The sequence below is a fragment of the Biomphalaria glabrata genome, chromosome 2, assembly GCF_947242115.1.
Source record: "Biomphalaria glabrata chromosome 2, xgBioGlab47.1, whole genome shotgun sequence".
NCBI lineage: Eukaryota > Metazoa > Mollusca > Gastropoda > Planorbidae > Biomphalaria > Biomphalaria glabrata.
Window position 1 is genome coordinate 3926534 of NC_074712.1, and position 18192 is coordinate 3944725.

The 18192-nt window shown below is 34.7% G+C and overlaps 2 protein-coding genes and 1 long non-coding RNA gene across 4 annotated transcripts; 2 read left to right on the forward strand and 1 right to left on the reverse strand.

Moving 5' to 3' along the window:
- The first annotated feature begins 4704 nt into the window (after positions 1-4704).
- LOC106058027 (60S ribosomal protein L18-like) lies at positions 4705-9982 on the forward strand. The gene is made up of 7 exons (XM_013215406.2): positions 4705-4795; positions 4920-5006; positions 5587-5694; positions 6112-6210; positions 7710-7833; positions 9674-9743; positions 9838-9982. The coding sequence occupies exons 1-7, from the start codon at positions 4793-4795 to the stop codon at positions 9911-9913; spliced, it is 567 nt and encodes a 188-aa protein (XP_013070860.1). The 5' UTR covers positions 4705-4792; the 3' UTR covers positions 9914-9982.
- A 66-nt stretch (positions 9983-10048) lies between these two features.
- LOC106058011 (sphingosine kinase 2-like) lies at positions 10049-16489 on the reverse strand. 2 transcript variants are annotated; one of them, XM_013215395.2, is made up of 6 exons: positions 15803-16489; positions 15544-15693; positions 14823-14917; positions 14568-14683; positions 13734-13951; positions 10049-13370 (listed from the first exon to the last, which is right to left on the reverse strand). In XM_013215395.2, exons 1-6 carry the CDS (start codon positions 16404-16406, stop codon positions 12574-12576), a joined length of 1980 nt encoding a protein of 659 aa, XP_013070849.2. In that variant the 5' UTR covers positions 16407-16489; the 3' UTR covers positions 10049-12573. The 2 variants fall into 2 exon arrangements, with proteins under 2 accessions (XP_013070849.2, XP_013070843.2); XM_013215389.2 differs by having other exon boundaries at positions 15544-15699; positions 15803-16481.
- Positions 16490-16669: 180 nt separating this feature from the next.
- Positions 16670-17998, forward strand: LOC129924435 (uncharacterized). The gene is made up of 2 exons (XR_008776378.1): positions 16670-17108; positions 17527-17998. It is a non-coding gene; the product is annotated as an uncharacterized LOC129924435 (long non-coding RNA).
- The last annotated feature ends 194 nt before the right edge of the window (positions 17999-18192 follow it).

The window sequence follows — 18192 nt, forward strand, 5'->3', positions numbered from 1 at the left end:
TACTAAAAGTCGCCCGTCCTCCCCCCGAGTGTGGGGGCGATCGCCCCTACCGCCCCCCCCCCCCCCCTGGATCCGCCAGTGATCAGACCTTGATGTCTATAGGCGAAAATACCTTGTTTCCATGCGGTACAGATTGGTGTTGGGTGTATTTGACCCATTGTAATTATCAAAAAGTATTATTATTAAAAACAGAAATGTTATCTATAAAGCAAGTTTTTCTCTGCTTCTTTGATTTGAGAAGAGCCTTGACAATATCATTTAGAGCTATGGTGTTGCTATTTCAGGTTTTTTTAAGAGGTCAAATTCAAGTGTTTCTATTTTGGCCACACTTTTATTTAATAACCTTTAATCTTTGAATATACTTTTGTGTATGATTGTCCTCATCCAGTAGGCCTACTTCTGGCCAAAAGAAAGTAAAGCAAAGAAGTCACAAACAGATGGCAATGATCGAAAACAGGGTTTAAATAGCTATAACTTATTAAATAACTATAGCACTAACTCATTAAATGGTATATTGTCTTATAAATTACAGAAATTCTATGTCACTACCAGGGTCGAGTTTCGTTAAAGAGAAACAAAATCCATTGTATTCCCTTTATCAGTGTCCACCGAGGAATTTTCTGGTGATGTGGCAGGTCTGCAGCAGTACCGCCCTCTGACAGGCAACGAGAATCTTAAGGGCCTTGAAGGTATCTGTGAGGTCAGTTGTCATTATCCCCTCGGTTGATATAGCTACTGTATTTAATTTACATAACTAATTTACCAAATTGCATTAGTTCTGTAAAAAAAAATTCAGATTATTTGCAGAGGATTGCATAATATATAGAACAATAAAAACAACACAAAATACAGAAATTTTACAACGAGAATTAGATGAATTACAGAAACGGGAATCAAATTGGAGCATGTCTTTCCACCCAGAAAAAAAAATGTCAGTTATTAAGAGTAACAGAAAACTAAAACAAATAAATTCCACTTATCTTATTCATGGTAAACATGTAGGAAAAAAAAGATTAAAAATGCAAAATACCTAGGTGTCATGAAACCAGTGGCGTCACTAGGATGGGTGTCCCCCCCCCTCGTCCCCCTTCCCCCATTAAGAAATCCTGTTATTTTTTTTCGTTTGTTTGTTGAGCTGTAAGGCTAATTCACCTACGTTTTTTGAGTGTTGAAAAACTTTAAAATGGGTGTCTATTACATTTTAAAATTCAATTGTTTATTACAATTGATCTAATAGTTCACTGGGTTTGCCTAGTCTTCTGATACTATGCACTCATCGTTAATCTTCGGAATTGAAGACATTGTCGTTAATCTATAGTTCAATGTTGCAACAATGCAACTATAACTAAATTACAATGTTGTTTTTTCTTGATTTCAAACTTGAAAACTTTTCATTAACTTGATCAAAGTTAATGTCTTTAACTATTTCATTTTAAATAAATTGCCCCATGTGAAAGTGTCGTTTGTTCCTTTGACTCAAAACATTTTTAAATTTTAAAAATATTTTTTGACATGACGCCAAACATATGCAGATGGTAAGAAACGGTTAAAAGCTTGTTAAATGATTCAGAGATATTCTTTAAAGTCTTAGTGGCATATGAATTGTGCACTGTCAGTTCTTATTTTCAAGAAGAATAACTTTAACTGTCTTAAGGTCTCTTCTCAGACATGGTAGTTCTGTTTCAATGTCGCCTTTTGTAAAATCATCATATACGCCAATATTTTGAAACTGACATCTACAATACTTCGTCGGTTGTTGAATAAAGATTTGTTTTGGTTTGATAACTGCGAATGTATCTGCTACATCAATGATTGCTCCAAATGTATCTGCTACATCAATGATTGCTCCAAATGTATCTGCTACATCAATGATTGCTCCAAATGTATCTGCTACATCAATGATTGCTCCAAATGTATCTGCTACATCAATGATTGCTCCAAATGTATCTGCTACATCAATGATTGCTCCGAATGTATCTGCTACATCAATGATTGCTCCAAATGTATTTGCTACATCAATGATTGCTCCAAATGTATCTGCTACATCAATGATTGCCCCAAATGTATCTGCTACATCAATGATTGCTCCGAATGTATCTGCTACATCAATGATTGCTCCAAATGTATCTGCTACATTAATGATTGCTCCCAAAGTATCTGCTACATCAATGATTGCTCCAAATGTATCTGCTACATCAATGATTGCTCCGAATGTATCTGCTACATCAATGATTGCTCCGAATGTATCTGCTACATCAATGATTGCTCCAAATGTATCTGCCACATCAATGATTGCTCCAAGTGTATCTGCTACACCAATGATTGCTCCAAATGTATCTGCTACATCAATGATGGCTTCTAGTAGGAGTTGAAACTCAGCGTTACTAAAAATGAACTTTTTTCTCTTCTTAAATAGTGTGACCGGCATCTTGTGATGGCTCGCCTGACATTTTCTTCTTGTTTTTAACTCCACACATAAATTCAAGCTCCGCCCTTTTCTAGACATTTGAAGATATTAAGTTGATCTCATCAGCATTTTTTTGTCTCCCTTAAAATATTATAACTTCTGAAACGTGTGTGCTATGTCAGGTGTTGTCAAACAAAATACAAAGGTGCTAACAGTCAATCTGGCTCTAATATCTTTTACGTCGTTTGCTAAAACATTTATAAACTTTTTAACATTACAGATATACTTTCAGCAATGGGTAATATCTGCATAACATTTCCGTCATCTCTTGGAAATTCTTTATTCACTAAAGACTCGTTGTTAATATGGTAATAAAATGTCAAACATTCTGCTGTTATAGAAACAGTCCATCCAATAGATCCTTCCATTGTTTGTCTTCCTTACATCAACCATGGCAACGACGTCCTAATCAATTGTAGTTGTAGCCGGATGCTCTTGTTTTCTCATTCTCCAATCCAGATGAATTCTTCATACGTCTTTTAGTATTCCAATGGCGGACTTTATTTCCACCTCACGTTTAATGATTAGTTAAACAATTAGTTAAAAATAGTGGACAACAAAAGAGAACAGTTTTTTGCTCTCTCTCTCTCTCTCTCTCGCAATCATGTAAGACGCGACAAGAATGTGATCTACTGTTTCATTGTTCTCTCTGCACTGACGGCATCGTGAGTCATTATAATCCTCTGTGACGTCTGTATTTTATAAAATAAGATATGATAAGACTTAAACCTAAATCCAAATTGTCGCGTCCCTTGGAAATTCTTATTTTTTTAAAAGTCGTCAAAAAAGCCACAAGCACAACCCTACCATATTTAAATGAACTTTTTCAACAAGATCCAAAATCTTAGGAAAAAAAAACGCTACCCGCTCCGTCATAACTACATCCAGTGGTCGACCGAACGAGACAAAACCCCCTCCGTTCCTTATTCTGTCAGACTGTATCACCGCTACTCGTAGACTAGGAAACATGAAAATGTAAGATCAAGACGCCTGTGTGTAGTCACTCAGTGAACCTCTCTGTATGTTGTGTCTGTTCCAGTGGCGTAGCTAGGGATTTGGGGGGGGGGGGGGCTTGACCTCTTTATGGGCCCCTGCATTTTGACAATCGACATCATGACAAAAGATAATGGTGTACTATGTAATGTGAAAACAAATTTCGGACACTCGTTGGTGGCCCCCTAAACCTAAAGTGGGGGAGGGGGGATTATTAAATTTGACCCACCTACCCCCACCCTAGCTACGACACTGTACTGTTCTTTTTCGTGGAATGTTGTTGTTCTAAATGACATTTCCAATAAGGATCTTTTTTCTTCTTCTTCATCGTTCTCATTGTTATGTTGGAGTGTTCAGATGACTAGACCAATACATGAGATGAACTGCGCAGTGGTTTCCAAATCAGGGAGCTCTACTTGGGGGAGCTACCACCTTCTACCAAGCGCGTCCCCAGGTGGCGGATAGGGGAAAGACCCTTAGATATAAGGGTTAGCTGTGAATAGCAAATAAACAGCCGCGGACCAACTGGTTTGCAGTCATTGGAGGATGAGGTGAAGTATTCCAGTGGTTAGAATACTTACTAAAAACATCTCAGAAATCCAGGGAAATGATTGCAAAAAGCGAGTATAAGGCGCTCTAACTCTAAACCCAGGTAGATGAAACTCGTTAGCTAGGGATAGCAGTTCATCTAGGAGAGAAAACTCCGAAAATAAACACCTGCTGCCTTGCAGATGATCTTGGATGATCAAAGGCTATGGGAGCACACCCAGAAAGAAAAGCAGGCTGAAGTCGGAGTCAATGGGCCTCCTGGCGCATAACACATTGACACGCAACCTCATCTATGTTGGAGTTCAATAATGATCAGTAAAGCACTCTTAGTCTTATACCTTATCATTTTTCGCCCCACCCACTTAAAAAATAAATGCGATAACGGTACATACATTTTTGTTGGTTATGTTGGCGTAAGCTCTAATTAATACATTTTTGGCTTCAAATGAGCAAATCTTAAAAATAAAAAAAATAAAAATGACGAATGATAATTTTTCTAAATCTATTAGACATGTGAATGACTTAAAAAAAAACATTACAGGGAAAATAGCTTAAATATACATGTTTAAATATACATTGTGGGTCACGGCACCAGCTGAAAGCGCTGGACATTCTGTTCATTCTCAATAATAAAATATATCAAAGAAGTCGAAATGAAAGCAATGTTAGGTATTAAGATTTAAAAAGTCGAAAAGTGCCAGTGTTTGCATGAACCCAAAGGTCACTTCCTTTAAAGGGCAAGTAATTCGGTGACGTACTTCCTTTTTATCTGTAGCCAGCAAAATGGTGAGTTTTGTAAATATAGGTATATTAAAATCAAACTAAAATCAACTGTTTTTATCGCTAATCGCGATTATTTAATCATGAATTTAACAAGATAGGCACTTATTTGTATATGTTTGTATTACAGGGTATCGATATCTGTCATAAGTACGACAGAAAGGTCCGTAGGACCGAGCCTAAAAGTGAGGATATTTACTTGAGGCTTTTAGTGAAAGTAAGTACCGGTTTTATTATATAAATATATTCTGATTTATTTAGAATTAAACTGTCAAATTTGTTTACTGGTTTGTCTTTTTTGTAGCACAGTGACTAGATCTAGTAAAGAAAACATGGATCTACAGATTTAGATTTTTCAGTTTATAGATCATATTTTAGATTGTTTTATTTACATTATGATTTATGATTGTCATTTATGATTTTATGTGATTGTGGTAAGCTTGTCACTTGTCAGTGACTGAGTTACAGTTGAGTCCTCTAGAATGCAGTCACTGCAATGTAGATATATGGCCTCTATGCAACTTGTTTGATTACATGTTTTGGATGTTCCTTCAGAATTGAACTTGAAGAGCCCAAAACTCCTGCAGAATGACTGGTGATAGCATCATTCAGGCTTTCAACCCAGGATAAAAGCTAAAAAGTCCAAAGCACATAACACACGATTTTTTAAATTAGCATCTATATATATAAAAAATATATATTCTATCTAGTTAAGACACTTAAGATCTAAATAAATCAGTCAGCCAGCCTGATGCCAGGACTAGGAGTAATGTTACATGTAAATTTATTTATTTCAGCTTTACCGTTTCCTTGCTAGACGTACCAACTCTAATTTCAACAAAGTTGTTTTGAGGAGATTGTTTATGAGCAGAACCAATAGGCCACCACTGTCTGTCTCTAAATTGGTAAGTACCGGGTAGTAATTTATGTACATTTCAAATATGTTTGAGCGGACATTAAGAAGACATTCATTTTGCACCCTCCATAGCAACACCTGTACAGAATAACAGGTTCCAAAAGTAAATGAAATTGTAAGGAATTGTAATAACAATGATTTCTTAATAGCTGTGACAATCGAAAATGGTTTGACAAATTGTAAATGATATCATTTTACAAGAATTCCATTCTGGTCTGAAACACCACCTATTTTGTTGTAAACTTTTCTCTTTATTTTTTTTCAAATAAAAAAAAATTAGTAAAGCTTTGTCACAATCTATTAAATGTAATAATTCCCAGTTTGTTGCTTGCCAAGGTAGAGTCAGTAGAGAAGTACATTAGTAGAAAACTACTGACTATAATTATAATATTTTTTTTTTTACCAGGCACGTTTGATGAAGAAGCCAGGTAGACAGGATAAAATAGCTGTGGTTGTAGGAGCCATTACAGATGACATCCGTATTCAGAAGTTGCCCAAGCTCAAGGTAAGCTCATTGAAACTCTTGTCATAAACTACATACTCCATCCCTAAGAGAAGTAGTAAGTATTTTAACCCCTTTTTTTTTTTCACTTAATTCACAGGCACAGGGAAATACTGATAATAAGCATTTGAAAAAAAACCACAAAAAATTCAAGGAATAAGCCTCATGTTTCAAGTCATAAATAGGTCTATAGAGCTCTAGAACTTGTAAATATCATGTCAGATTTAGTTGCATTCCAATCTCCATACTAGATTTAACATAATACTGGATCTAGCATTGACTTTTTTTCTTTTGTTCTCGTCTCTAAATCACTTACCCCAAACATTATTTCCTTATTCTACAGTAGAAACATAATTATTCTCATTGCAATCATATTCAAGTATAGCCTAAAACATTAGTTTAACATGTTCAATTTTTTGTAACAACGAATAACTTCGCCAAGTTCAATTTTTTGTAACAACGAATAACTTCCCCAAGTTCAATTTTTTGTAACAACGAATAGCTTCGCCATTGCTCTCTTAGGTCAGAGTAAAGGATAAAATATTATTGAAAAAAAGTTGATACTATTTTGAGGCAAATCTTGTCAAAAATTTATGCTTGTGAATGTCAATATTTCTGTATAATCTACTTGGCACATTGAAATTTTCTGTTAGTTTTAATTTCTGCTTTTTTTTTCATCTTACTTTTTTTTTTCTTCCCATCTTTCTCTGCAACACTTTCTCTCTGATCAGTCACATAATTATGCAGCCTTTCCTCTCCCTTCACCAATATTGGATCATATAACTTACACCACCTTCTCCTCATCCATGCTATACAGTTTTCCAGGATATTTTTTATCTGTATGGTGTGTCACTAGACACAGGTCACTAGATTAACTTGTATGCAACAAAGGTGCATAATGGAAGCACTGAAAGCAATGGCTGGAATATTGATTAAACTTAGAAAATACTATTCACAAGACGTTAATATTATAGATCCAAATACAATGGTGTGAAAGGAGCATTGCAGAAATACACACTGGCATCAGAAACAGCTATAATGGCAGGAGAGAAAGAAGTGTATAAATAGATGTAACATTTAGCAGTTACATTGCTTGTGTTCCTGCTTATGAGAAATTATTAAAATACCTGTTAAAAACATATTCTAATTTGTGTTCAGTGTGCACTGTAAATTTATATTGGAAATGCAAATAAAAAAAATAATTTATTTATTGGCAATCATCTCTTTTTTTTTTTTTTTTTTTTTTTTTTAAAGGGCATCACTGGTTTTAGATTTTACTGGGTAAAAGTGGTTACCTACACTTCATTACAGTTTGATATATATTTCTTTCAGATTTTTTAGTCTATTTGTTTCAGCCTTCTGACCTTGGTTTTTCTCTCTGGTGAATACAATTTATATTCCTTTCTCTTTGTACTTCTCTTCGGTTCTAGATGTTTTATAAAATGAATCTGTACATTGTAGATAAATGTATTTGTGATGAACATGCATGTTATTTCTTTCAGATTTGTGCACTGCGTATTGGTGACAGAGCAAGAGGACGTATCTTGAAGGCTGGTGGGGAAATCTTAACATTTGACCAGCTTGCACTTCGTGCACCTAAAGGGCAAAACACTGTTTTAGTTCAAGGTATGCACGAACTTTAAGAACTTGAGATTTTTACGCGTGACTTTAAACCATGGATGCAAGATTGAAGTTAAAAAAAAGCTTGCCGGCAAATTCCAGTCCGACTGATTGCCGGCTCGGTATCTGCCTTTTTTTTTTTCCACATTCACATTTTGATCTTTCAGACTAAAACTTAATAAGTCGAATTCAAAGAAAGACAGGAAGTTGAAATTCTTAAGTTAAGGCGCATGAGCTTATTTCCGAACTTTCGCCTTGTAACAAAAACGTAAACTAAAGTTAGAAACAAATCTGCATGGTCCCGGCCTGAGACGCTTAATTTAGTAAGTTTCTAATTCTAAAAGTTTGATATGCCGGCATAAAAATTGAAACCAGATCTAGATTCTAGATCTATTTCTACATTTTAAAATGATTTTAGAAGTTGAACGTATTTACCCGAAAATGCGAAATTACTGTATCGTTAAGTACCGTATCATCGCCATATGAATATAATCATGATAGTTAGATCTATATATAATTATTATATAATCTGGTCTAGTCTAGATCATCTCAGTAGATGATAATGATAGATCGATATGAGTATTAACTATTATATCTAGATAGAGGTAGGTTGTATCTATTATAATCTATTATCAGATATAATATTCAAGGCAAGACTCTAGATCACTTTTAACATAGGTGCTATAAAGTTTGATTTATACTAATACAGTAATATAGACTACCAGACCTGCCTACCGTTACGCAAAATGCGTATTCGTTACGCAAAATCTCCCAAAAAATGACCGTCAGTACGCGAATACGCATTTAACCCGTCGCGTTACGCATTTCGTATCCTTCCCCCCCCCCCCCCTCTCTTGACTAGCTTATGAGCGGTCACGGAGAAGTTCATTAGTAGAAATTAATTATGTTGAATCCCTGATTCCCGTATTCATTTGTATAGAAAAAAATATCGAAGTGCTATCGGTTCAAAACACATTGAGTGACATTGTAGATATCTAATCTAGATCTGGATTCTAGATCTAGAATCTAGATAACTTGTTATACAGGAATAGATCTAGTTAGAGTCTAGCTTGTCATTACGTTAAATGTCATTATTCTTTACATTACTCTACACTCTGGATCCAATTTAGTTGTAGCATGATTTAGATTGACTAGATCTAGATCGATAACATCTACTACCATCATGATCTAGTCTAGATCTAGACTAGATTCTTAGTCTTGGTATAGAATAGATCAAGGATGAAGGTAGGCCTACGAAAGTTTGGAGTAGACCTACGTTTGTAGCGGATCCACGGCATCGGTAACACTCTTGAGCCCAGATCTAGAGTAGATTATATTCTATTGATCTAGATTTAGATTGTAGATCTAATCATGACATCTAGATCTAATAGTATATATATGTGACAAAATAGTGGACCACGTAAGTGTTACGCATTCTGGTGCCAAAATACGCATTTTGACCATCAGCGTTACGCATTTGGACTTTTTTTGGTAGGCAGGTCTGGACTACAGTAGTAGTAGGTAGGCCTATCTATGTGCTTATTATATATATAAAAATGAAATGTTCAAACATAAATGTAGATAGTAATTAAAGTAAAAGCTTATAAGCTTAGAATTTATAGTTCGTATTTAAAGATATATATATATATAAAGCGGTAAATGTTTTATTTATGTTGTGAAGATATAAGAGGCATATATGCTTGCAGGTTTTTTTTGTGGGGTTGCCCCCCCCCCCCCCTTGCAGGCAAAATGGGGCTCTGTTGCTTGCATCCATGCTTTAAACCAACTGTTAAGCATTAATTATTCTTGGTAGAACTTTTGTCAGTCTTTTTGTTTAATTTTACAGGTCCCAGGAAAGCTCGCAAGGCTTTCAGACATTTTGGATTGGCTCCTGGTGTACCACACAGTCATACTGCGTAAGTATTTATTTAATTAAATTTTTTTTTTACTTTAAACTTTTTCTTACAGGACACAAGTTTAAACAAAAAAAATTTTTTGTTCTTATTTCAGTCCTATTGTACGCTCCAAGGGTCGTAAATTTGAACGTGCTCGTGGTCGCAGAAAGAGCAGAGGATACAAGGCATAAAGAGACTTACTTGTCTGTAGCCAGTTTGAAATTTATTCTGTTTATTCAATAAACAAAGGACTAAACAAAGTTTTTTATATTTATTTTTTTTTTAATAAAACTCAAAATTACAGATATGAGAATAACACTTGTAAATATATTCAACCAATTTATTTTACTAATCACAAAAACAATGTACACTTTAAGGCATTCTTTCATTCGGTTGTATAATGATGTAAAATAACAAGCCTAGACAAAAAATTTTCTTTCCTTTGGTTGTATAATGATGTAAAAGAAAATTCTTAAATCTATACAAAAATTATCATTTATGCCACATAAGATTCTAACCTTTAAAACTTAAAGGATGTGCTTAGTCATGGGCGCCTACATCCCCATGCTTTCTGAATTGCCGAATTCTAGACTATTTTTACACCTTCAAATCTATTCAAGTAGCAACTGTGGTGCTACCACTGAAGTACAGTTGTATTAAATTATACTACTACTATTAATAATAATCATTATTATCCATGTGCCTTAATATTTGTGCATTACATCAAACAAAAACTACCCTAGGCTTATCAGGAATTGATACTGATATTGTACTTACGTACATCCCCCCCCCTTTTTTTTTTTCTAGAATTCTAAGCAGCCAAATTTTACTTTTGTACCTATAAATGAATAAGTAATAGATAGCACAGATAGTATTTACTGTACATGTTATTATGTCTTTGTTCACATTTAGTTTTGCTTAAGGATGGGGGCACTAGTTTTCTTTCATACTCTTGAGTAACTAGAAAGTACCGGTAATAAGAAAGTTAAAGCTACGAATATAAGTTTCAGCTTACTCCTCTCTGCAAAAAATCCTGCATATGGCCTTTGATTGGTTGAGTTTCTAAGGCCAACAGGGGTGCCATGTGGTCAACAATTGTCAGATACGGGTATCCTAAATTTCAAAATCCGTCTTCCCCAAGATTTTTTTTTTTTAACCTGAGACCCTGTAGTTTGAGGCCAGAAGGTTAACCACTCCAATTTAGAATGTTTGGGCTTATCTAATTATGTGCCTAGTGCAATAAACTGGTACCGGTACTTATAATGAAGGTTTTTAGCTTCAGTGATGGCATACTATATGGCACCAAAGTTGTAAAACATGAGGCAATTTGTTATTAAGATCTTAGATGTCACCAAGTCAACTAGATAACATAAAGCAGTCATCAACACAGCCCACTAGATGATAAGATGTAAATGGTTATAACTCTAAGCCTGTAAAGATAGTCAAAAATAAATCTGGAGACTAATGAGATACAGAAAATAAAGAAAGTAATAATATAATGTTCAGTGAACAGGAGTAGATGACATGGCTTCCTCAAATTTACCTAATTAGCAATTATACATGCAACAATACAAATTGCAGAAATAAGTAGACCAGTACCACGTTTACTGACACTGCATGAAAGTTTAAGTAATTTTAATAAATGTCCTCTATAGATATATATAATATATATAGGAGCTATGAAGCTAAAACTGGGCTGTACTATGTTTAATGAATATGCGCATCCTCTATTTTTACATTATTTACACAATACAAACACATTTTTTTTTAGTAACAATTATATTTCTAACAGGAAGAAAAAGGCAAAAAAAAAAAAAAAAAAGTCATTTATGCTTTTAAATAAATTCATATGTTGCGAAATAAGAAAGGGCTACTGGGGGCTGGAGATTGACTTGTAGGAGTCAGTAATGCAAGTTAACATAAGTTAATGTCATGACTTACGGAGAGCCTTTAAAAAAAAAAATTCAGTCATGCCTATTACTCCATTCACATGTACCGGTATAATTATAAAGAGTTCACATGTCTATATATTTCCAACAAGCAATTGAAATTCCTTATTTCATTAAAAAAAACTTTAAATAAAAGTCTGAAATATGTACCGGTATTACTACATAAGAAGCTGCAATTTGGCACAACAAACAAATATTGGCCAAGAGATTAATCATTTTAAAATCAGTAACAACCAAGAATCTTCTTTAAAACATGTTGCATACATTCAACGACATCAACTTGCTGACATCTTCAATATATTTGTTAGTCATCCAGACTTTTTTGTAAAAATTATACTTCATTAATTTTGAACATTATGGTATTTATATTGGAGGATGTTAGTGTAAAGCATCATTATGTTTTAGAACTTTAGAAGAGGCTCTCTATAAATCTTACTGTCAAAATGTAGATAATGAAATTATTCTTTTGTTAGATCAAATCATACCATTCTCTAGTGTAAAGCATAATATTAAAAAATAAAAAGGCTTAGTTTAAAAAATATTGAATTCACTTTTAGATCCTGTGTATTCAAGTAAACATTTCAAAAAAAAATTTTCATGGCATACCAACCCTTCAAATAAATAAACTGACAAATTTGTGACTCAACACAATAGGACTGCAGTTTAAAGTAACAAATTGAGCTGCAGTTCAAAGTAACAAATTTGGACTGCAGTTCTCAGTAACAAATTTTAAAGTAACATATTGGACTACATTGAAACTGCAGTATGTATGTACGTGTATGAGTTCTAGAAATAGTTTATCACATACCAGTATCAGTTATTCTATATAATGTAAAGTCCATGAAACAAGGCTCTAACGTCATTACTGGCACAGCAACTGTATAAAGATTGGAAACGTTTTTCTACTTGATGGCCATGACTCTGGCCAGTCCTGGTAATATCTGAGCCTGAAGAGAACAAGGCTCAAACCTTTCCCCATCTATCATGATGTTACCAGTTTTAGTCTCTGGCTCTAAACGGAATGCAAGAACTTTAACGCTTTCAACATAAGGAGAATGAACGTGACCACCTTGTCCGAAGGAGAGAAATAAATTAAGCAGGGCATTCCTGGAGATGCCCTCTCTGACCATCATCAGATTGATATGACCATCACAGAGGTGGGCTTCCGGTGCGGCAAGCATGTCACTGCCAAGGTGAGTCTGGTAGACGGCAGCTATCAGGACAAAACCACCCTCTAGTTGGACCCAGTTGTCTGGCACGTCCTGGTTCAACGGCGGAAGGAGGGGTGTAGGAACAGGTGAGAAGTCTGATTTCTTGCCGCTGTAAGTTTCTTTTTCCACTCGCAGCTCTTGAGTCTCAGATAGAATTATCATGTTGTCGCTGTCAACTCTTTGTGCGTTAGGTGTCATATCTCCACTTCCATCCTCAGTCTTTCTTGTACCGACTAGTCCTACTTCACCACAGGGCTGGTTGCCATCTGCTAGGCCATTCTCACTGATTTCTGTATTAAAACTTCGTTTTGTAGTTAACCGTGGTGAACTTTCTGAATCACCGTTATCCAGTGTGTTTTTACTGTTGCTTCGACTTCTGAGAGAAAATCTGCGGACTTTGGTCAAGACTTTTTTTGGCTTCATCATTTCATTTGGTGTGTACTCTGCCACTGGTAGGAATGAGATTCTACCACGATAAGTCCTCAAACCTGAAAGTAGAAGAAGGCAGAAATGATAGAGATAACTTCATGTTATAGTCTCTAATAATTCTTTCTTGTCCAACAAGGATGCCACTTCTATTTCAGTTCAATCTGATGTTACAAACTATCAGCTACAAATTTACAAATACAGAGAGGATCATAACAGAATTCTTAAGCCACACTTTTAAATAAGTTTTAGGGTCAAATTTTTACATACCGGTAGATTGTAAGTTAGCAAATTATTTAATGACCTCAGTATTCTTTTAATTACACCAAGATATATTATACATTATAAAGAAGTTAATCACTAACTGACAATTCTTTTAATTGCACCAAGACTATATAAATTTATATAGCTAGACAATCACTTACTGACGATTCTTTTGATTGCACCAAGAGTGAATCTTGCTTCTCCTAAGTTTCTGTATCTTTCACTTTCATAATCAATGTCAGCCATTATGCCCCAAGTTACAGACAGAAATGAAAATATTGAACGATTTGGGATTTGCACAATAACAAGATCCATGGGTACAACATGATGCTTGGCTAAAATAAATGTAGAATGTAGAACCATTGGGTCTAAGGGCTCGCTGGTGAGTAAAAAAAGAACATCGATATAGACAGTATAACTGTTATGATGCAAGTTCTTTTATTGTTGATGAGTTAATATTTTAGTTTATTTTTGAATACCTGCAAAGACAAGTCTCATTTTGTAGCAGTTTCAATGTGTATCCATACAAATACATTTCTACAACACAGTTCTTTCTTTTGTCTCCAACTCTCTACAGATTCTCTGTCTCCCTACAAATTCTAACTAACTAAATATCACATAATCAAGGCTTTATATACATTGTTGGTGTACAAGTAAACTTGAATATTCACCTGTTCAATTAACTAAAGGGGCATGTACAAAACACAGAAAATGTTCCATTCTGTCATCCACCCAACAATGACAAGAACTGAATTAAGTTCCTAAGTTACTTTAATCTAATATATATATGTATAATATTCTAGACAATTCACATCACACTCTCTCTTTTTGACATTGACACTTGCACCTCTCATGTTTCTGGTCCCAACAATATCTAAACAATTGTTTTGTTTATATAAATTGTGTATGTCTATGGTACAGAAAGCTAGTATAATAATACCAAACAAGTTCATTCATAAGTAGATCATTGCTTCAAAGGCTACTGATAAGCTTACCCTGCTGCATAGTTGATGGAACAACATAAAGCATTGCCAGAGCCTCCTGGCAGACAGCCGATAGGTACATTGATGGATGAGGCCCAGTCATCTCTCTGCATGATACCATTTATAGTCTGGAACAGCAACAGAAAATAAAGAATGTAAAGGGAATGTTGGCATTTAATTCTGTGATTTTAGTGTATTGTCATGAAGAAAAAAAATGTTGGTATATATGTACTTTTAAAAAACTTATATATCAAATGAAATTTCGACCTCGAAAATCAGGCCATCACCGGACACAATAACAACTCCATACCAGTCAGAGAGACAGATTTCTTTCATGAGTTCACTGGCATGTCCAGCATGATCTGTTGGGAGAAAGTTGAAGGAAATGTATTGACTTTGTTGAGCCTTTAAACAAAAAGCACCAAAAATAATATTAAAATTATAAATAATATAATTTAATTAATTTTTAAACTGTTGATTCATTTTGTACCAGTTGTCATGTTTTTACACATACATGTTGTTATAGTCATTCTTGTTAATTAGAGTTTTAACTATACAATGCCATTGGTTTAAATTCCTATTCAACTGACAAATTATGAAAAGAAAAGGTTTTGATTGAGTTTCTCAAAGTATATTTAATATAAATCATATTCTATCATTGCTTTTTTTTTGCCATTTATTTTGTATTTGCACACCGGTAAAGAGTTTTATTTTATCATTTTTACTACTGTACTTTACATATAAATGAATAACAACTTAATAACAAGTTGCAATGTAAGATGGATAACACAGTTAATTGAATGCAGGGTTTGAATTCTAGAATAATGTGACAACATTCTGAAGTAGCCTACATGGTCATGCAGTAAGAAAGAAATTAACCTGCAATGATTTTTTAATTTTGTAAACACTAACAAAAAGATTAAGCGTCTGTTACATCTTGCTCTGATGTGTCTTATTAATTTCCGGAGGCCTGTCTTACAATACTTGCCTGTAATAACTGCAGTGTAAGGAATGTTAGCTTCATATAACATAGGTACTATTTCACTTTTAAATATTGTATACGCTTTGCCTGGTCCACTGTGGGGATTGATGAGCACTAGGAGTTTGCCTTGAGGTGTCTGTACACTGCTAGATGTATCTAATGCTAGAAATGCAAACAATAAACATTTTAATAATCAAAATTAACTATAATTTAGTATAATAGTAGAAGCTGATTTAGTTTTAGTACTGTATTTTAATTTAATTACCCTCTTTTGCAATGTGTGGGTCTCTAGCCAAAAGGCTAATGGCTTTTTGCCATTTCAATGTTTCTTTCTTTTTCTCTTCCAACAAATCCACTGATGAATGAGCCATTTCAAAAGCCACCACTAGTCTGCTCCGTGATGTCTTGCTACTGAATAACTTTTTCTTGAAGGGGTATGCATACACAACAAAGCCATACGTATCAGAATCAGGGGCCCTTAAAAAATAATTGCTGGGAAATGTTAGGAGCTCTGGTTCTTTTTGTAAGTAAACTTTTGCATCTTTAGTTTTTGGGTTGGAATCTGTTGAGTTTGACGTTGGCAATGATGGTGATGAAATAGATGATGGGAGTATTGCTCCTTGAAGTGTTACATTTCCGCCTTTTTCTAAGCAACGGCACCCTACGATGTCACTTATTAGGATACATTTTTCCTCGTATACTGTATTGCTGTTTGAAACGGGTGAGTAGTAGAGGCCGCGACGCGTCAGTGTTAATTTGTAAATACCTTTTTTCTTAGGAAATAGCATGAACTCTCCTTCCAATAGTACCTGATCCATTAGAGCAGCCATTTTGAAGCCAAGAAAGTCATGTGACCAAGCCAGAGTCATGTGGACACGTTTTCAAAACAAACACAGACTGTACTTTTAAGTTTGATTCGAAGGGCAAAAACGAAAGACTAGTCTAGATCGATTACCATATGATCAACCTGCACGCCCATAGTAGTAAATAGGTCAAAAAGGATGACAAAAGCTTAAGTACCAGTATTCGATCTCTACTTTTAGACCCACTGGTAGCCTATAGGCATAGGCTATAATATATATAGGCCATAGCCGCCATAGGCATAGGATAGTCCTAGACTCTAGCTGACTCTAGCTCTAGACCTAGACTCTAGTCTAGACCGTGTAAGTCTCATCGCACTAGGGCACCGTGTTGAGAATTCTAGCTAGACCAACAACTTATACTAAATCGGAGGCCGAGTCACACAGTGGCGACAGTGCAGGATGAGGATTTAAGATTTGGCTACACAATCTTATAATCTAAATCTAGATCAAATTGGGCCCCGCTCCCGGCTCTTCCCTGTTATCAAATAGGCCTATTATAATATTTACTTTTTGACTGGCCTCTGTTGCAAGACACATAAATCATAATTATTTTCTGTTATGAAGGAATACAATTAATAAGATAGATGAAAGGTGCTATGAGAGCATGGAATGGGTTGTCTGAGTCAGCCAGGAAAACCAATGACTTGGCAGAATTTAAGTCATTGATTAACATGGATGACTTGATTGACCTAGGAACACACATAGGGGGTAATCATCTTCTTTTTTAAAGTAATTTATTTTAACTTTCACATTTCATAAGATAAGGGTACTTGAATTCTAGAATAATGTACATTCTGAAGTACATGGACATGTTATGAATTCTAATGATTTTAAAGATTATTATTTCACTACTGGACACTACCCATACACTTCTAAATTATAAGCAAGTTTAACCCTCTAAAGTTATCCAAAAATCAAATTTAGCACTGACATATATCTGGAATTGTAAAAGGGCCTCCAAAATCTCAATATTTAGATCTGGTTCCAGAAAGCTTTATGTTGAAAAAAATAATTTGATCAACTCTTACCAAGCAGAAAAACAGGTTTACCTGCATCAGATGTTGCAAATTATAGCTGCTTCAGTATTTAAACAGTATTTAAAGAAGAACATTTCACTCATTCACAGATGTTTCCTAAGAAAACATTATTTGAACCTGGTGTAGACTCTGCACAAGTTTCTATCCTCATAGGACCAGCTTCTCCTTAACTGCTCTTAAGAATTCCTACTCTTCAAATACTTACAGCAATGGAAAAAAAACTATTTTAAGACAATACCAGTGAAGTGGTCAGTTGTCTGATTAAGTCAGTGTGCATTTGGTCACAAAGAAAGTGAGTAGGCCCAGGTCTGCAAGGGAGAATTGTCAGACACTCTTTGTGCCTCATCAGAAACATCAATCCAAGATAGCCTTCTTTTTGTTTTCGAGAAGGCCTTGGGTCAAGTTAGTCAGACACAGTAAAGGACCAGCAGAATTAAGATAAGACAGAGATTCAAGTAAAAGTTGTGTATAGCTGTTTTAGTCAGACATTGACTACTGCCTGTTGTAAAGTATTTATTTGATTGCTCATTTCATACACTGATTAAAGTGCCTCAATATTCAGAGCCAAAGTTGTCAGATTCTTTACTTTGCCATATTGTTCTGTCAAGGATTTTATTTATATTTTATTTGAATTATCAGGAATCAGTTGACATTGATATCACCACTTTTTTTTCTTTTTTCGTAAGGCAATGCATTAAAAAAAAAAAAGAAACAAAGATAAAAGTGAATTTGAATGAAGCAGAACTTTGATAAAT